The sequence below is a fragment of the Oncorhynchus tshawytscha genome, linkage group LG09 (assembly GCF_018296145.1).
Source record: "Oncorhynchus tshawytscha isolate Ot180627B linkage group LG09, Otsh_v2.0, whole genome shotgun sequence".
Classification (NCBI taxonomy): Eukaryota; Metazoa; Chordata; class Actinopteri; order Salmoniformes; family Salmonidae; genus Oncorhynchus; species Oncorhynchus tshawytscha.
The window spans coordinates 17,709,587-17,730,017 of record NC_056437.1 but is presented as its reverse complement, the minus strand read 5'-3'; the positions used below and the strand labels follow the sequence as shown (position 1 = coordinate 17,730,017).

At 46.3% G+C, this 20,431-nt stretch overlaps 2 protein-coding genes across 5 annotated transcripts in view; both read right to left on the bottom strand.

Annotated features, from left to right (window-relative positions):
• The window catches only part of LOC112257485 (phosphatidylinositol transfer protein beta isoform), a 31,229-nt gene extending 22,494 nt beyond the window's left edge, over nt 1-8,735 (bottom strand). For 2 of the 4 annotated variants that reach the window (XM_024431079.2, XM_024431078.2), the window contains exons 1-2: nt 8,635-8,723; nt 1,559-1,589 (exon numbers count right to left, since the gene is read on the bottom strand). In XM_024431079.2, coding sequence (XP_024286847.1) covers nt 1,559-1,589; nt 8,635-8,654 — 51 coding nt within the window. In that variant the 5' untranslated portion in view covers nt 8,655-8,723. Of the gene's footprint in view, nt 1-1,558; nt 1,590-8,634 lie in introns of all 4 variants that reach the window. The other 2 variants (XM_024431076.2, XM_024431077.2) reach the window with 2 other exon arrangements.
• Nucleotides 8,736-9,818: 1,083 nt separating this feature from the next.
• The window catches only part of LOC112257263 (tetratricopeptide repeat protein 28), a 121,798-nt gene continuing 111,185 nt past the window's right edge, over nt 9,819-20,431 (bottom strand). The window contains 16 exon segments of the mRNA XM_042326638.1: nt 9,819-11,097; nt 11,100-11,710; nt 11,806-12,451; nt 12,615-12,722; nt 12,921-13,050; nt 13,170-13,193; nt 13,433-13,509; nt 13,627-13,786; nt 13,899-13,976; nt 14,748-14,872; nt 16,949-17,196; nt 17,308-17,657; nt 17,753-17,947; nt 18,172-18,351; nt 18,837-18,981; nt 19,142-19,264. Coding sequence (XP_042182572.1) covers nt 10,493-11,097; nt 11,100-11,710; nt 11,806-12,451; nt 12,615-12,722; nt 12,921-13,050; nt 13,170-13,193; nt 13,433-13,509; nt 13,627-13,786; nt 13,899-13,976; nt 14,748-14,872; nt 16,949-17,196; nt 17,308-17,657; nt 17,753-17,947; nt 18,172-18,351; nt 18,837-18,981; nt 19,142-19,264 — 3,805 coding nt within the window. The 3' untranslated portion in view covers nt 9,819-10,492.

The following is a 20,431-nucleotide window of genomic DNA, read 5'->3' as shown; positions in this document are numbered from 1 at the left end:
ATAGGTTTTGATTATGTTTTACTGGTAAAGGGGACATGCGTAATTGCCAGCAAAATAACTTTTTGGCCAGTGTGGGGTGTGTGTGTGTGTGTGTGTGTGTGTGTGTGTGTGTGTGTGTGTGTGTAACCTGTATTTAACTAGGCAAGTCAGTTAAGAATTCATTCTTATTTACAACAACGGCCTACCCCGGGCCAAACCCGGACGACGCTGGGCCAATTGTGCACAGCCCTATGGGACTCCCAATCACGGCTAGATGTGATACAGCCTGGATTCGAACCAGGGACTGTAGTGACACCTCTTGCACTGAGATGCAGTGTCTTAGACCGCTGTGTCCATGTGTGCGTGTTAACTATTTAACTGTACTAGAATGCTTAAAAGGCTGCTAAAATTGTAAATATCGGTATCATTTTTTGGGGGAAAGGAAAATATTGTATATCAGTATCGGCCAAAATTGTCATATCGGTGCATCACTAACACAGAGTTCCACTTAAAGGGACAAGAGATGACGAATGGAGGTTCTCAGATAAACTGGAACCGTGGGTCAGTGGCTGCAATGTATCTGGCTTGATTGGAATTGATTCCAAGGGAGAGAGAGGGAGAAAGGAAGAGAGAAAGCATTCTGCAGCATCTTATGAGGTCTGACCTGCTGTTCTACAGGCTGGGGTCAATCCCAGTCACAGAGCTACTGTTTCGCTAGAGTCTAAAACACACAAAGGTCAGAGGTATGCTTAACACCTAGGTGTGAATTGCTGGTGGCTGAAATTAATTTGCAACACTATAAATCTAATGCTTTGTTTGATACCCTGGGCTAATTCTAGAGGTAACGGGGAAGGCGAACAGCTAGACTAATGGAATTTTACACGAGCATCTACAACTCTGCCTGGGGATCAATAAAGGCCAACTTACTCCATATCATTAATACATTTAACAACTATAGTAGTTGGAATTACAACCACACATTTTAGACATTTAGCAGACACTTCTCCAGAGTGACTTACAGGACCAATTAGGGTTAAGTGCCTTGCTCAAGGGAACATAGACAGATTTTTAACCTAGTTCACTCTGGGATTTGAACCAACAACCTTTAGTTTATTTACCAAACTCTCTTAACTGCTGCGACACCTGCTGCCCTGACATCTTTACATGGAAGTTAGGTGATTGAATTGTCTCCTTCAGTTAGTAGAGCCTGACTCTTTGGGTAAATAGCCTTTACTGTCAGGATAAATTGTCCCCACCAGGCTGATGACGTTACAGCTGTCACACTGAGTAGTGCACTAAAACCTTTATGGGCTGCTGCTGTTACATCCCATGCTGCAGGAGAACATCACATCTCTCAAGGCTGGAGTTAAAACACTGACGGCAGCATGACCCCGAGAAATAAGGGTAAATGGAATGCAGTGGAGAGAAAGACAAATAGCCTCTCAGAAGAAGGTAATATCAAGGCAAACAGCATTTATGACCTGCTTTCATACATGTACAGACTTGCATGAAAGCAGGAAACTAGCAACAACAAAAAATGGGGTGGTGTGTACGTGGGTATTGACATCGTGTTACTCACCTCTTGCACAGAGATCGGTAGGATCACGCGGCTGTGAGAGAGTAAAAAAACACATCAGCAAACAGAAGAAATAAACGTTCTACCAGTGTCACACAAAGAGACCAGAAACCATTCCCTTGCAGAACACCACAACTCATGCCACAGGCAGGTTGGCATTTATTGGGAGGAATCTTGGCCTGGAGGCAGCCCTGCAGGGTGGTAACTAGCTGGCCTGGCCACAAAGTCATAACATCTAACCTTAACCACACTGCTAACCTTATGGCTTAAAATCAAACAGCTCATTTCTGTTTTAATGATAAAAACATTTTAACGGTATAGTCAAGACAATGTCCACCTGCACACCTCAGCCTGACTTGGCTGAGTTCAACCAGAGCCAGGAGTGACCTCCAGTAACCCCGCACATAGTGAGACTTGTCTGTTCATCATCTAGACCACTGAGCTGAACACATTCTATTAAGGAGGAGCTCCAATGAACTGACAATTTCTCCACACAGTTGACTTCAGTTGAACATTTTATTTGGGTGCTTGTTCATGGGGTTGAAGAGATGGGCCTACACAGTTCTTTTCAAATGTTCAAGCCTTTCGGGAATAGTTTACATCCTAGCTATATCACCCAACTGTATTACCTAGGCCAATAGCTGCTTCCTCCATTTACCTCACCTCTTATAGCAGCTTCCCCCACATGTAAACACGGGGGCAGCATATACCGTTGAAGTCGGAAGTTTACATACACCTTCGCCAAATACATTTCAACTCAGTTTTTTGACATTTATGACATCTCAATTCCTGACATTTAATCCTAGTAAAAATCCCCTGTCTTTGGTCAGTTAGGATCACCACTTTATTTTAAGAATGTGAAATGTCAGAATAATAGTAGACAATGACTTTCAGCTTTTATTTTTCATCACATTCCCAGGGGGTCAGAAGTTTACACACACTCAATTAGTATTTGGTAGCATTGCCTTTAAATTGTTTAACTTGGGTCAAATGTTTTGGGTAGCCTTCCACAAGCTTCCCACAATAAGTTGGGTGAATTTTGGCCCATTCCTCCTGACAGAGCTGGTGTAACTGAGTCAGGTTTATAGGCCTCCTTGCTCACACACGCTTTTTCAGTTCTGCCCACAAATGTTCTATAGTGTTGAGGTCAGGGCTTTGTGATGGCCACTCCAATACCTTGACTTTGTTGTCCTTAAGCCATTTTGCCACAACTTTGGAAGTATGCTTGGGGTCATTGTCCATTTGGAAGGCCCATTTGCGACCAAGCTTTAACTTCCTGACTGATGTCTTGAGATGTTGCTTCAATATATTCACATAATTTTCCTGCCTCATGATGCCATCTATTTTGTGAAGTGCACCAGTCCCTCCTGCAGCAAAGCACCCCCACAACATGATGCTGCCACCCCCTGCTTCTTAGCTGGGATGGTGTTCTTCGGCTTGCAAGCATCCCCCTCTTTCCTCCAAACATTGTTGTCAATCTCAACGCTGTGCGTTACAGGGAAGACATCCTCCTCCCTCATGTGGTACCCTTCCTGCAGGCTCATCCTGACATGATCCTTCAGCATGACAATGCCACCAGCCATACTGCTCGTTCTGTATGTGATTTTCTGCAAGACAGGAACGTCAGTGTTCTGCCATGGCCAGTGAAGAGCCCGGATCTCAATCCCATTGAGCATGTCAGGATGAACCTGCAGAAAGGGTACCACATGAGGGAGGATGTCTTCCCTGTAACGCACAGCGTTGAGATTGCCTGCAATGAGAACAAGCTCTGTCCAATGATGCTGTGACACACCGCCCCAGACCATGACGGACCCTCCACATCCAAATCGATCCCGCTCCAGAGTACAGGCCTCGGTGTAACGCTAATTCCGTCGATGATAAACGTGAATCCGACCACCACCCCTGGTGAGACAAAACCGCAACTCGTCAGTGAAGAGCACTTTTTGCCATTCCGGTCTGGTCCACCGACGGTGGGTCTGTACCCATAGGCGACATTGTTGCCGGTGATGTCTGGTGAGGACCTGCCTTACAACAGGCCTACAAGCCCTCAGTCCAGCCTCTCTCAGCCTATTGCGGACAGTCTGAGCATTGATGGAGATATTGTGCGTTCCTGGTGTAACTCGGGCAGTTGTTGTTGCCTTCCTGTACCTGTCCCGCAGGTGTGATGTCAGGATGTACCGATCCTGTGCAGGTGTTGTTACACGTGGTCTGTCACTGCGAGGACGATCAGCTGTCCGCCCTGTCTTCCTATAGCGCCGTCTTAGGGTGTCTCACAGTACGGACATTGCAATTTATTGCCCTGGCCACATCTGCAGTCCTCATGCCTCCTTGCAGCATGCCTAAGGCACGTTCATGCAGATGAGCAGGGACCCTGGGCATCTTTCTTTTGGTGTTTTTCAGTCAGTAGAAAGGCCTCTTTAGTGTCCTAAGTTTTCATAACTTTGACCTTAATAGTCTACCGTCTGTACACTGTTAGTGTCTTAACGACTGTTCCACAGGTCGCATGTTCATTCATTGTTTATGGTTCATTGAACAAGCATGGGAAACAGTGTTTAAACCCTTTACAATGAAGATCTGTGAAGTAATTTGGATTTTTACAAATTTCCTTTGAAAGACAGGGTCCTGAAAAAGGGACTTTTCTTTTTTTGCTGAATTTAGTAGAATTATGCCATGCTTTTATTTTGAAGGGTAACCGCAAAGTCCACCATTGTGGCTAATCCATATTGTGGCTAGCTTCACATAGATGGGTCCGACCACCATTAATCAAATAAAAACTCTTATACATTAGGGTTATTTTGGATGATGACACCTAGCTATATATTTAGTTAGCTAGCTAACTATAGCTACTGAAACTGATTATGTTGTTTTGCTATGTTTTTGGGGAAGAACATTGTTTGCATCCATGAACTAGGTTTTTTTTAATGACCAGCACTAAGTGCGTGAGACAACTTTACCAGCATCATAGCATAGGTATCGATGAATCGTTGTGACATATGAAATACGAGTGATAGTGTAATCAATGTGTAATAACTACGTAAAAAATTAATCAACGCGTTAAATTATTATGTGACGTAGTCATATTCAGGTCCTGATAGGTCAACAAGCTTATCTACTGGTCATTGTTTTATAATTTGACACGCAAAGAGCCAAACAGCGTTCCATATAAATCCTGGTTGAGAATGAAACGACTGAACAAATTGATTATGTTTTACTGTTAATGGGGGACACACGTAAATGCCAACAAATAACTTTTTGGTCAGTGTGGTTTGTGTGTGTAACCTTTATTTAACTAGGAAAGTCAGTTAAGAACAAATTCTTATTTACAATGACAACCTACACTGGCCGAACCCGGACGACGCTGGGCCAATTGTGCCCTGCCCTATGGGACTCCCAATCACAGCCGGATGTGATACAGCCTGGAATCGAACCAGGGACTGTAATGACGCCTCTTGCACTGAGATGCTGTGCCTTAGACCGCTGCATCCATGTGTGTTTTAACTATTTAACTGTACTAGAATGCTTAAAAAGGAGGCAAATTTTTTAAATATCAGTTATCGGTATCGTTTTATTTGGGCAAGGAAAATATCGGATATTCATATCGGCCAAAAATGTTATATAGGTGTATCACTAACATACCACTGCTTATGACAGAACTTTGATTACAATATAGTTAGAATATGTCAAGCGGCAGACACAGACGACTTATTTCATTTTTGCGACCCTTTGACTTGGCTGTGGGAGTAAAATATTGAATTGGTCGCATCAATACCAGCTAAACATTCATTACATGGTCCTCACTTAATAGTTTCAAAACATCATGTTTGGCAGCTATAACCATGATTTGATCAAACAGTAAAGTGCATTATCCTCACTATTCTTTAATTGAAAGTGTATGTCCAGTCGCTGGGGACTGCTGCTGTGATGAGCAAGCCCCTCTCTCTCTCCCTCAATGTCCACTCTGGGAGAGAGAAAAAAGGATTCTGATTATATAACATTTCAAAATCCAATTGTGGGAAATGCATAACTTTGGAAGCAACTACTGTTGTTCTCAGCTTTGTGTGGGTATATTTTTTAATCATCTCTTAAAATTGAGCTCAATTAGCCTTTGATATTAGTACACATAAAAAGGTGTGTTCGCAAATTCACTCTGGCTATCTACTCCAATTTTGGAGCACTCATTTAAGTGTGCCAGAGTGCAGAATGACTGATGAATTTACGAACGCACAACACCTGTTGAATGTTGCCGGTGTCAGTGAACCTTGGCGAAAAAAACATATTTAAATTGTTGCCAGCAGCACAGGTACAGTCTCTAACGCTCTAGATAACATGAGCAGCCTAACCTGCTCTGCTAGTGCAAGTAAAATGGTTAGAGTGAGGTCTTCTCTCATTTGTGTCTGCAAATAGCTAGCAAGCTAACTAACTTTAGCCAGTTAGCTTAAATGCTTGACTGCGGTTGAGGTCAGAACGCTCGGATCAACCCTACTTCTCTGCCAGAGCGTCCAGTGTGTGCTCTGAACACTCAAAATGCTCTGAATTTCCTAACAGAACCTGACAATGCTCTGAATTTACAATCAGAGCGCACTGACACACTGGAGGCAATTTCCGAACGCACCCAAAGATGTAGGTAAATTCATCTCTGTTGAACAACAAAACTCAGAAAATTCTGGTGCTCTATTTTAACAGTAAAATATAACAACAATAGCCTAATTGTCAACCCACAATTCATGACAATCACTGGATTAGCTAGCACATCAAAATATCTTGAATCATGCATTCCTGCTCGGACGTATTTCTTGAATAGCCTACCATCTCAGTAGTATATTACAGTCTAATGCACTGTGAATGAATTTACAAGGAGATTACAATTTTTTTCTATTGTGTGTTGCCGCCTGAAAAACATTTGTGCGATCAAATCATGTGCGGGTGCCACCAGCTGTAAAAGTTAGTGGCACCAATGCCACCGGGGGAAAATGTTAATCTGGAGCCCTGTCAAGGGGTGTTCTTCTACCCATTTGGCTTTTTGAAGAGAATCATGCAATAGGATGTTATACTTTTCTGCATGTTGGTAGAACAATGCTGTTTGTAGACATGGAAGTCAGTGTTTTATGTTTACTATAGGTTAATGATGCAAAAATGTGATGACTAAAATTAAAGGACATTTCATTGACTAAAACAGCCCACTGTGTCATTTTGACAATAACTAGACTACATCATTATTCGAATAATAAAAAGCGACCAAGACTTAATTATATTTGTCAAAATGGCTAAGACTAGACTAAGTCTAAAAAGATAGCACTCATTAAACAGAGACAGGCCCGCTGCCATGCTCTCTAAGAACAACAATATGAACAAGCCTCGTTCTGGGCCATAAGAGACGAGCACAACTTATCCTCTCAAAATCATTCTCTTAACTTCATATTCCAAATCCATGTAGGGTAAGCTAGTCCTGTCTGGCCAACCCCCAACCAAACCCTTATCGAAAGTAGTCAAACCATGATGTAACTTTTTATTTCTCAAAAACAAACAGAATCCAAGCACGATTCTGTCATAGGTGAGAGTCAATCTCAATCCTCTACAAAATTCAGAGGTTATTCAAAGTTAGTCGAGTCCAGCAGAGTAACACTCTCCAGGTTGACATTTCAGTGATAAAGAGACATGTTAAATTTACTCGGATAGTGTGCTGTGCTTTACACACCAGGTCAATTGATGAAACACAAACTACTGTGCCCACTGCAATACAACATACTGGTTCTAGATATTAGAGCAATTACAAGCCCTAGCTATGGTAACTGAATTCCCGCAGATATCGTGATAAAACATGATTATGGGAAAGCACAGAGCAGGCTGCATGGAAGAACTTTGGAAAATGCAAATAGATGTATTGATCTTTTAGTCATGTCCCCAGTGGTGTCACTCCTGTGTCACCTGAGGGAGTATCAGATAAACCAGCTGACTGTTCTGTCCCCACCCATAAACCTCAGAGGAAATAGGCACGCTTTAGTTGTCTTGACAACTGATAGGGGATGTGTCCTGTGCCACCCTGAGCAACACTACAGCACACACACAACTTGAGCCTGGGTCTGTAGGGGTATGAAGCAATTTAATTATAGACAGCCCTAAATCAAATCTGGATGACACACTTGGACAGTCATTGCACTCTTGACCAACAGGTCAGGAATGTCTTGGGCAGCTAAAGATACACATATTAACATTTTGGAAACAGCATTGAGCAATACAGGGTGGATGGGGGATCTATTGGCATTGTGCTTAAGGTTGGAAGCTAGCTATATTTGGTTGCCATGAAAACCGCTGCAGCTGAAGTAACAAGCCTGAGCTGTTAAATTAAGAACAAACCAGGCAGGGAAACCCGGGAAGTCAGACGGGGCTAAGCCTCTGCAAGTTGCATGTTTCGCCAGGAAAGACAGGCTGAACACAACACGGTCTAAAAATAACGGGCTAGCTAGTAGTAATTAGCTTAAGTGTCATGCATGGTGCATGTTAGCCACCCGACCTGATCAATTACCTTACGTGCTTACTCGCTTGTGAACGATTTACATGGATACAGTAGCTAACTAACATTAGTTAGCGTGGTAGTTTGTGTCCCGCATTACCTGCCATTTGAATTGCATGGTCTTTTCCATTGCGCATAAACATCTCACTGACAATATCTATTATTGTCTAAACACGAGCGGTGGCGGAACCTTGATAATCTGTCACTCACGAGACCTACCTAAACTTGTGGCACCATGTTGGCTAACTAGCTAGTTAACATCCATTCTCATTGTATAGGTGTAAAGACATATTTAACTAGCTAGCTAACGGGCTTCCTCCATTAAGATTAATTCAAAGCTAGCATGCTAGAAACCTAGCTAGCTATCGCTGCTGTCTAGGCCTAAACACCGGTATCATGAATCCACATCCCGACCCACCAGGACCAGAACGCTCACAATTTCCTCTCATCTTCCAGAAATACACTGACATGAGACAACAACAAATGTTCTTTTAAAGTATTGCCACATCGACTCAATAAATTGCATATTCATATACGACGAAATTAGATTTCAAATACTTCAACTCACTATTCCTTGATAAGCACCATCTTCTCCTACCGGGCTGCGGCTGCGCAAGGCTGTAGACGTCATCCGAAATGATCAACAACAAATTGTTTACCGCCCACGACACGAAAGTCGTCGATTGGTCTGAACTTGCACACCTTGCAAACTGCACCAGTGAGGCGAGGTGGTATGTAGAATGGATATGGATGGGACCATGAATACGTTTAGGTATTCTTCGTGATCAATAACATGTTCGATTGTAATATGTGTGTGATATATGGCTCTGGTTCGAGCCATAACAATTGAACGTTTTTCTGAATAATATACTTTTCAAATGACAGTACAGGTAGAGAGTACTTTTCTAAACCTATTTCACTATCTCAATATTGATAATGCAATTATTAAATTTCCCTAACGAAAATCTGTAGGTGGATTTTGCTCTAAAGAACCAGGATTTCATCAGCTAAGTTCTCACCTCCAACTAGTATCATCACAGATACATCCCATTCAATCTCTTACTGATATGGCAAGCTTGTTCAAGTTCTTATTATATAGTCTATAAAGTTGATCACACTAGAAAAAAATGTCATGGTTGAGGGTTCAGTCCTGATCAAGAAGATAAAAGTCCCAGCAGTCAGTAACATCCCTCTTCATAAACCATTACAAGCTGACAAGAGAGTAAACCTTTATTTCAATTATGTTACTGGGAAAGAACTGAGATGCATATTTAAAGCTGCAATATGTAACTTTTCGGTGACCCGACCAAATTCACATAGAAATAGAAGTTATAGATCTGTCATTCATCGAAAGCAAGTCTAAAAAGCTGTATATGTTCTATGTGCGCTATTTCTATGCTCCCCGGTTTAACATTTTGTTTTTCCATCTTTTACTTTCAGTTTTGTATACCATTTTCAAACAGCTGAAAATACAATATTTTTGGTTATGGAAAAGATATCTCACAGCAGTTTAGATGGTACAATGATTCTCTACACTATACATCTCTACACTAAACTGAAATAAGCAGAACTATTAGAATTTTAGCAACCAGGAAATGGCAGAGTGATTTCTGCATAGTGCATCTTTAACAAGGGTCCACTGGTGCAAAGTGTGTGTTAAAAAGACATTGAAACATTGAATAGCAATATATTTCATGCTTTCAGACTAACACTTACTTTACAAAGAAATTGTCTCATGTGCCTTTTCAAAACTTCAATAAAAATATTAAATGTTTTTATTTATTTTTGTGCACCGTTTGCTTCTTAATATATAAAAACACGTAATACTGATTACAAAGCACAGGATTTAATTTACAAAACATAATAACGATAATAAGTTACGAACCTTGGTAATAACAATTCACAATAATTATATTCAAATAACTCAGAATTAAAACAATTCCATTTAGCATTTTATTGACTTTCGCAAACAGCGAGCGTTTTAGGTAAAAAATAGAAACACCATATTGGTATTTTCAGTCATTCTAAGAGTCTGCCTGTATCAAAGTGTCTTTACAGTGTAGGAGGAGGCAAGGGGACTACATGTCAGTGAGGAATCTCAGGCAGATTTCAACCCAGAGTTATACAGAGTCCAGTCTGTCCCCCTTTGTCCTTCAGGGTGATTGAACTCTTCTCCTTTATGACCTGTCCCTGCTGTCATTCCGTTCCTTTCCACTAGGGTGCAGTCAGTCACTGCACAGTGTCCCATTCCCACTTTCTATTTAACTAATGCAAATCAGAACTTCAGTTTTGGTTGTCCCCATTTGGGCTTCTTGCTAGTGTAAGGTTCAGTCCCTTTAATAGCACACAGCCCAGCTAGCATAATCCACTAGAAGAGCCTCAGAGTCAGGAGCAGATCTCTAACCATTAAGAGTCTCTAACCCCTCTCAGCATTTAGAGGAGGGGAAGAACTTCCCAGGCGAGGGGAACTTGAAGCCTTTCCCCGAGGGCAGTCTGACAGGGTGTGGGGGTGCTCCGGGACTACCTCCCAAAAAGGAGTCAGTAGCAGTATGAGGAGGAAGCACCACTGGCGGTTTTGAAACCAGCTTCTTGTGTCCATCAGGTGGGTTGGTAGGGCTCTGGAGCCCTTCAGTGTCCTGGTTCTGGTTGGTGGATCCATGTCTTGGAGAGAGGTGAAGGAGCCCCAGGACATCTTTCTGGACCGTGCTCATCTTCTTCCCACCACCTCGGAGCACCCTGCCTGGGCCGGGAACCTCCTGCCTCTGGGTGGCGTTGGACCAGAAGGTCTTCAGGTTGTGGATGGCCTGTACCCTCTCGTCCACAAGGCCTGCCCGTTTCAACCGGCCCAGGTCTGGGGTTTCGGCTGGGCTGGAGCGGGCAGAAGTGGAACCTGTGGAGGAGAAAGAGAGGGCAGGGGAAGGGGCCAGGGAGAGGACTGGGGATGCAGCCAAGGATGGGAAGCTTCCGACTGGGGAAGGGTGGCCTGAGCTGGGGGAGATGGAGATGCTATTGGGGGAGTGTGAGATGTGGGGGTATAAGGGGAGCTAGGGTATTTATGTCTGAGCTGCACCTGGATGTGGGGGTCTGGGGTTCTGGAGGGCGAGGGGTTGGGGTGAGAGAAAGAGAGGGAGGGAGAGCGGGAGGATACGGTCGGGCTGTTGTAGCCGGAGCTGATCTTCTGTAAGGATGAGGAACGAGAGGGTGGTTTGGACCTTGTGGAGAGAAGGGGCGTGGAGAGGGGGGAAGAGAGTGGTGAGAGAGGTGAAGCCCGGGCCTGTAGGCTGGCTCTACTACTGGGTCTGCTGAAAGCGCTGGTCTCAGACGAACGGAAGCCCAAACCCCCTGCGGCGGGGGTCAGACGGGCTGAGGTGCAGGAGGGCCTACGTTCTGGTCCCCTTAACCCTTCCTCCCCTCCTCCGTTGCCTGCCCTTCCTGTCCTCCCCCTCTGGAGGCTCTCCACAGCCTGCATGTGGCTTTGGGTCTCTGACAGGATCCTGCTGGCCAGCTCCTGGGGGTCCAGAGGGGTGGGGGGAGGCTTGTCTTCCTGGGACTTGACGGTGCTGTCTGTCTCTGTACTGGACTGGTCAGACTCAGAGAGCACCGCCTCTGTACTGACCAGCTGACCTTTAGACACGCTCTGAGAGCTGGTGAGGAGAGGGGGGAGAGATGGTTCATTTGATGTGACAAGTAGGTCAAGAGGCAAACAGTTGAAGCAAACATTTAAAAAGCAACAACTTACCCCTGGGACTTAGCTTGTGTGTTAGGGCTGGGGGGTATGGCCAGGGGCGGCAGGGGGACTTTGAGCGGTGAGGTGGGAGTGCTGACACTCCCCTTGGAGGAGACTGAGACGGGGTACCCTCTCCCCACCACGTCTCCCCTCCCCACTCCTCTAAGGTGTCTGTATCCCCCAGGGAGGGGTAAGGTGTCACACTCCCTCCCCCCTCCTCCCCCCAGAGGTTCACTGCTGATGATGGAGAAGCCTTCATACTCCTCCTGTTCCTCCCCCTCTGTCCCTCCTCCTCCTCTGTGATTTGTTAATCTGTTTCTCGACATGCCTCCTGTGTGTCGGTGCGAGGCGAATAACCCCGCTCCTCCGCGGTGCCGCTCCAGTTCCTGTTGCCGTGAGCGCTGGCTGATGACATCACTTCCTGCGGGTTCGGGGCGAGACAGGAAGCTGAGAGAGGAGGTGAGTGAGCTGAGGCTGTAGAGGGAGATGGCGTCACAGGAGAGACCGTCTGTGCCGCCAAGTGGAGGAGAGAAGGGAGTCTGGGGAAGGTTGAGGGGGAGGGAGAGAGGGAGGGAGTGGGAGGCACACTGGGAGGAGGAGAGAGACTCAAGAGAGGAAGAGCTGTCCAGGCTGAGGCGTTTGGGCAGCTCCGTAGAGTCTGCAGGGAGAGAGGACAAGATGGACAGGTGAGACAGAGGTAAGATGAAATGGTGAAACACAATGCAAGTATAGGAATGTTTGACTTGAAGTCTGGATGCCAGACTATGTAACTAACATACATAACAATGTAGAGTTAAGAGAGAGGGCTTGGAGACTCTTACCAAACAGTGCTAGTAGAGACTGCAGAGCAAAGTGCATGGTCCGTCTGCTAGCCTGTTTACCAGTCTTCAATAGCACCTCCTCCTGTCCTGCCTCACACAGGTCAAAACCTGCAGGGAAACAGAGAAGGGAAAATAATGACACACACCAAACGTCTAGGCTTTAGCTCAATGGGCTAACACAGTCTTGTGACATAAAGGAGACCTGGGTTCAAAACCTAGTCGGTCACCCACACTGGCGGTCTAAAAATGAGAAGGGAAAAACCTCTGCTATTATATATCCAACTCTCAGGACAGTGATAGACTCACCCAGCGCAGCCAGGAACTCATGACAACCAGGAAGTCTCCACAGCTGGACACTAATGGACACCTGGATGGGAGCCAATGAGAACTCCAGCTCCTTGTCACATGACTGCTGCTGAAACAATACCTGGTGAAGCTGGAGACCGGGAGAGGTAAGTTATCGCAGCATATTATCGCACTATAATTTCTGCCCTGCTCCCCTTTTTTGTCTCAGTATGAGTTTCTCATGCTAGAAAGCAACAACACACAACTTACCATTCCCACCATATATTTAACAGCCTTCAAGTGGTGGGTAAGAGGGAGAGAGCGAGAGAGGACTTAAACTGTTAGGAACAGAACATTAGAAAGCAACAGGCCTTGTTAATGAACACCATGCAGGGACCACCACTGTTTATCAGCCATAAAAATGACTCAGGTTATGATGATATTGACCCCATGCAAATATTGCCAGGCTCATCATAGGTATATTCAAATAAAGCATACAGCATGCAAATGAATCAGTGTGCATTGAGGCCTACCTTGTTGATGAGCTGGTCTCCAGTCTCAGCAGCAGTGACCAGTTTACAGAGAGCCTGGAAGGCTGCATGAGGCAGACCTGGACGACAGAGAGGATTGATGGACTGACTGATTAACATGTTGGATCTAGAGTATGGTGCTGTGCTGACAGTCTGATTGGTTAATTGATTGATTCACTCCTAAATTGCTAGGTTACCGAGTAGTGACTGCAGGGTGGTGCTGCAGAGCTGCAGCCGGTCTCCAGGGTCAGCCGTAGGGAAGAAGACAGCAGCGGGGAGACCACTGCTGGTACCAGAACAGTCTAACCGGAACCCCACAGCTGACAGCAGGGCCTGCCATCCCGGGACCCCACCAACCTGGGATCATATAAAACACTTATTCATTAAGATCACACAGAATAACCAAGTAATGAGGAACACCAAATACCTGAAGACATTTCACCGAAGTAAAGATGCCGAGCACACACACCTTATTCTCCACGCTCTGCTGCGAGGTGTACATGGCGTTACTCTGATGACTCTGTATACGCTGGAGAGACTTCTCAATCTGAGGGATGAAGGGAAAGAAATCACATTATTTGGCAAGGCTCTTTAAAGTCTCTTGAATAGACATAGGAAATATGGCAAATGTTGTGTGACCAGGTGATATTGTGCATGTTTGTTACCAGGTGATGTTGTGTATGTTTGTGACCAGGTGATGTTGTGCATGTTTGTTACCAGGTGATGTTGTGTATGTTTGTGACCAGGTGATGTTGTGTATGTTTGTGACCAGGTGATGTTGTGCATGTTTGTGACCAGGTGATGTTGTGCATGTTTGTGACCAGGTGATGTTTTGATGCATGTTTGTTACCAGGTGATGTTGTGTATGTTTGTGAGCAGGTGATGTTGTGCATGTTTGTGACCAGGTGATGTTGTGCATGTTTGTGACCAGGTGATGTTGTGCATGTTTGTGACCAGGTGATGTTGTGCATGTTTGTGACCAGGTGATGTTGTGCATGTTTGTGACCAGGTGATGTGGTGCATGTTTGTGACCAGGTAATGTTGTGCATGTTTGTGACCAGGTGATGTTGTGCATGTTTGTTACCAGGTGATGTTGTGCATGTTTGTGACCAGGTGATGTTGTGCATGTTTGTTACCAGGTGATGTTGTGCATGTTTGTGACCAGGTGATGTTGTGCATGTTTGTGACCAGGTGATGTTGTGCATGTTTGTGACCAGGTGATGTTGTGCATGTTTGTTACCAGGTGATGTTGTGCATGTTTGTGACCAGGTGATGTTGTGCATGTTTGTGACCAGGTGATGTTGTGCATTTTTGTTACCAGGTGCAGTAGAACTCTCAGGGCATCTCTAGCTCTCTCAGGATATTGGAGGATCTCTGCCAGGGCCTGGCCAATCAGAGACGAGGGACTGTTCAGCTTCACATCACAGCCAATCAACATGAAGCCTGAGAGGAAACAGGAAGAGGAGTGAATCATGGCAATAAATCAATCAAATGTATTTATAAAGCCCTTTTTACATCAGCTGATGTAATGTGTGATCATGCGTGTATGTGTGTATACCATACTAACCTGTCCAGTTAGAAGGGTGTGTGTACTAACCCGCCCAGTTAGAAGGGTGTGTGTGTGTACTAACCCGTCCAGTTAGAAGGGTGTGTGTACTAACCCGCCCAGTTAGAAGGGTGTGTGTGTGTACTAACCCGCCCAGTTAGAAGGGTGTGTGTGTGTACCAACCTGTCCAGTTAGAAGGGTGTGTGAATGTGTGTGTGTGTGTGTGTGTGTACTAACCCGCCCAGTTAGAAGGGTGTGTGTGTGTACTAACCCGTCCAGTTAGAAGGGTGTGTGTGTGTACTAACCTGTCCAGTTAGAAGGGTGTGTGTGTGTACTAACCCGCCCAGTTAGAAGGGTGTGTGTGTGTACTAACCTGTCCAGTTAGAAGGGTGTGTGTACTAACCCGCCCAGTTAGAAGGGTGTGTGTGTGTACTAACCCGCCCAGTTAGAAGGGTGTGTGTGTGTACTAACCCGCCCAGTTAGAAGGGTGTGTGTGTGTGTACTAACCCGCCCAGTTAGAAGTGTGTGTGTGTGTACTAACCCGCCCAATTAGAAGGGTGTGTGTGTGTACTAACCCGCCCATTAGAAGGGTGTGTGTGTGTACTAACCCGCCCAGTTAGAAGGGTGTGTGTGTGTACTAACCCGCCCAGTTAGAAGGATGTGTGTGTGTACTAACCCGCCCAGTTAGAAGGGTGTGTGTGTGTACTAACCCACCCAGTTAGAAGGGTGTGTGTGTGTACTAACCCGCCCAGTTAGAAGGGTGTGTGTGTGTGTACTAACCCGCCCAGTTAGAAGGGTGTGTGTGTGTACTAACCCGCCCAGTTAGAAGGGTGTGTGAATGGGTGTGTGTGTGTGTGTACTAACCCGCTCTGTTAGACGGGTGTGTGTGTGTACTAACCCGCCCAGTTAGAAGGGTGTGTGTGTACTAACCCGCTCAGTTAGATGGGTGTGTGTGTGTACTAACCCGCCCAGTTAGAAGGGTGTGTGTGTGTACTAACCCGCCCAGTTAGAAGGGTGTGTGTGTGTACTAACCCGCCCAGTTAGAAGGGTGTGTGTGTGTACTAACCCGCCCAGTTAGATGGGTGTGTGTGTGTACTAACCCGCCCAGTTAGAAGGGTGTGTGTGTGTACTAACCCGCCCAGTTAGATGGGTGTGTGTGTGTACTAACCCGCCCAGTTAGATGGGTGTGTGTGTGTACTAACCCGCCCAGTTAGAAGGGTGTGTGTGTGTACTAACCCGCCCAGTTAGAAGGGTGTGTGAATGGGTGTGTGTGTGTGTGTACTAACCCGCTCTGTTAGACGGGTGTGTGTGTGTACTAACCCGCCCAGTTAGAAGGGTGTGTGTGTGTACTAACCCGCTCAGTTAGATGGGTGTGTGTGTGTACTAACCCGCCCAGTTAGAAGGGTGTGTGTGTGTACTAACCCGCCCAGTTAGAAGGTGTGTGTGTGTACTAACCCGCCCAGTTAGATGGGTGTGTGTGTGTACTAACCCGCCCAGTTAGATGGGTGTGTGTGTGTACTAACCCGCCCAGTTAGATGGGTGTGTGTGTGTACTAACCCGCCCAGTTAGATGGGTGTGGTGTGTACTAACCCGCCCAGTTAGAGGGGGTGTGTGTACTAACCCGCCCAGTTAGAAGGGTGTGTGTGTGTGTACTAACCCGCCCAGTTAGATGGGTGTGTGTGTGTACTAACCCGCCCAGTTAGAAGGGTGTGTGTGTGTACTAACCCGCCCAGTTAGAAGGGTGTGTGTGTGTACTAACCCGCTCAGTTAGACGGGTGTGTGTGTGTACTAACCCGCCCAGTTAGATGGGTGTGTGTGTGTGTACTAACCCGCCCAGTTAGATGGGTGTGTGTGTGTGTACTAACCCGCCCAGTTAGATGGGTGTGTGTGTGTGTACTAACCCGCCCAGTTAGATGGGTGTGTGTGTGTGTACTAACCCGCCCAGTTAGATGGGTGTGTGTGTGTGTACTAACCCGCCCAGTTAGATGGGTGTGAGAAATGTGTGCTGCTCTGTAGAGTCTTCATGGCCTCAGAAAGAGCTGCACTGGCCTTGGTCCCGTTCAGTAGTGCCGTGTAGAAGCTGTGCGTGAACACCTTGGATGCTGCCATGGGAACGGGCCACAGCGACACACACACACACTGCACCCCCGCTGTCAGGAAGGCACGGGACAGCCCCACCACACCGTCTGAGGTCACTCTGCTGACACACTCCTGGTACGACCTGAGAAAGGAGAGATAACAAGATAATAAACTTAAACATACAGTTTTAAACTAACTAAAACGGCTTGATTGAACATTTAGCGTCTGTGTGTGTGTGTATATGTGTCCCTACCCCAGAACCACCAGTTTCACAGGCAGTCTTAGGTCCAGTATGTCGGCCGCAGTGAGCAGAAAGTCCTGTAGCGGTGGACTGTCACACACACTCTCTGCGTCACACACACTCTCTGTGTCACACACACTTCCTCCGTCCTCACTCCTCTCCTCCCGTAGCTCAGTACTTGCTCCCACATCCCCACTCTCGCGTAAAAGTGATCCCTCACATGGTGCACTCTCCTTGGGCCGTGTTTCTGAGCCCACCCCTGGATCCTGGCTGGGGGAGAGAACCAGGGCCGCCAGCTTCCAGGAGACATGAGTAGCAAAGTGAACACACTCTGCCTGGCTCATGGCTGCTAGCACACGCTCCTAGAGAAGAGAAGTGAGGAGAATGTTGTCTGATTGTGCGTCTCAATAAGTCACAGTGGGAGCAAAACACACACACACACTTTTTTTGTTTATACCTTGGTGGCCTGTGTACCAGTGAGGGGCTGGCAACCCAGCAGTTCCCCCAGGCGGAGGGCCTCGTCGTGGGCAGAAGGCAGCGGCCCCCACAGCCAACGCTCCATCACCCTGGAGGGCAGGCGTGGAGCCCCCACTACTGCGGTCATAGAACCCCCACCGCTGTAGAGGAAAGGAGCTCTGTGACGAGGGTGGGACTGGGGCAGAGAGGAGGAAGTGTGTTTAAATGATCAGCCAGTCAAACACAGTCAATGACAAAAATGGTTAATACTGTATGCCATCAGTATATTGAATTGTGCAGGTTGTGCTGTTGTATTGTATAGTGCGTCTCTGTGTGTGTGTGTGTGTGTGGGGGGATTTGAGTGTCTCTGTGTGTGTTTCTCTGTCTGTGTGTGTGTGTGTGTGTGTGCTATACACCCACCTTGGCTGCAGCCCCCAGGCTCCCTATAGATGGGACAGCTAGAAGATTGAACCTCTCATACAGGTACTCATTAGAAGAGCTACCTTTGAGCAGAGCGAAGGGAACCAGGTACAGCTCTCCCTCTAACACCAACACCAACTGTCTGTGTCTGCCAACTGCACCACTGCCAGGCATCAGCACCTAGAGAGAGAGAGAGGGGCAGAGAGAGAGAGAGGGAGGCAGAGAGAGAGAGAGGGAGGCAGAGAGAGAGAGAGAGAGGGGCAGAGAGAGAGAGAGAGGCAGTGAGAGAGAGAGAGAGAGAGGGGCAGAGAGAGAGAGGGAGGCAGCGAGAGAGAGAGACAGAGGGGCAGAGAGAGAGAGAGAGAGAGGCAACGAGAGAGAGAGGGAGGCAGAGAGAGGCAATGAGAGAGAGAGAGAGAGAGAGAGGCAGCGAGAGAGAGAGGGAGGCAGAGAGAGTGAGAGAGAGAGAGAGAGAGAGAGAGAGGGGGGCAGAGAGAGAGGCAGTGAGAGAGAGAGAGAGGGAGGCAGAGAGAGAGTGAGAGGGAGGCAGAGAGAGAGAGAGTCAGAGAGAGGGGGTGAAATAATGAGTAGACAGATAGATGTAATTCGATCTCTATCAAATGGTAAAATTAGTGTCATTAGGTTAAACACACCCACACTCTTACCTCCTCCATAGGTGCAATGAGCAGGTGGTGAAGGGCTCGTAGGGGGGGTTTGGTGAGGGGGGCGGGTCTACAGAGTAGAGAGGAGGAGGTCTCTCTCACTGGAGACACTGTAGAACTGACCAGACTGGACAAACTCTGACCACTTCTGTAGAAATACATAAATTATGCTTGTGGTTTAACAACTGGTGCTGTCTACACCAGTAGATATTGCATAGGAACATACAGAATGACACTTTCCATATAAAATATCACACTTTATTTTAATTAAAATTTGAGTCAACATTAACTCTCTGCAGAACACACACCTGCTGAAGACGTTGTTTCTGGACACCTGACTGTGTAGGCAGTCAGTGGGGTCGCTGGCTGAGGTCAGTCGTTCCTCAAGCTGTTGTTCTAACAGATCACCTGCTTCATTCTCCGTCTCACTGCTGGTACACACACACACACACACACACACACACACACACACACACACACACACACACACACACACACACACACACACACACACACACACACACACACACACACACACACACACACACACACAGTAAGGTGCTGCTGGCTGGGGCAACAGTACTGCTGGAGACTCATATCTCCCTCACTAGCTTTAAGTACCAGCTATCAGAGCAGCTCACAGATCGCTGCACCTGTACATAGCCCATCTGTAAAATAGTCCATCCAACTACCTCATCCCCATAATGCATTTATTTATTTATCTTGCTCCTTTGCACCCCAGTATCTCTACTTGCACATTCATCTTCTGCACATCTACAGTCGTGGCCAAAAGTTGAGAATGACACAACTATTCATTTTCACAAAGTTTGCTGCTTCAGTGTCTTTAGATATTTTTGTCAGATGTTACTATGGAATACTGAAGTATAATTACAAGCATTTCATAAGTGTCAAAGGCTTTTATTGACAATGACACGAAGTTGATGCAAAGAGTCAATATTTGCAGTGTTGACCCTTCTTTTTCAAGACCTCTGCAATCCGCCCTGGCATGCTGTCAATTAACTTCTGGACCACATCCTGACTGATGGCAGCCCATTCTTGTATAATCAATGCTTGGAGTTTGTCAGAATTTGTGGGGTTTTGTTTGTCCACCCACCTCTTGAGGATTGACCACAAGTTCTCAATGGGATTAAGGTCTGGGGAGTTTCCTGGCCATGGACCCAAAATATCGATGTTTTGTTCCCCGAGCCACATAGTTATCACTTTTGCCTTATGGCAAGGTGCTCCATCATGCTGGAAACGGCACTGTTCGTCACCAAACTGTTCCTGGATGGTTGGGAGAAGTTGCTCTTGGAGGATGTGTTGGTACCATTCTTTATTCATGGCTGTGTTCTTAGGCAAAATTGTGAGTGAGCCCACTCCCTTGGCTGAGAAGCAACCCCACACATGGTCTCAGGATGCTTTACTGTTGGCATGACACAGGACTGATGGTAGCGCTCACCTTGTCTTCTCCGGACAAGCTTTTTTCCTGATGCCCCAAACAATCAAAAAGGGGATTCATCAGAGAAAATGACTTTACCCCAGTTTTCAGCAGTCCAATCCCTGTACCTTTTGCAGAATATCAGTCTGTCCCTGATGTT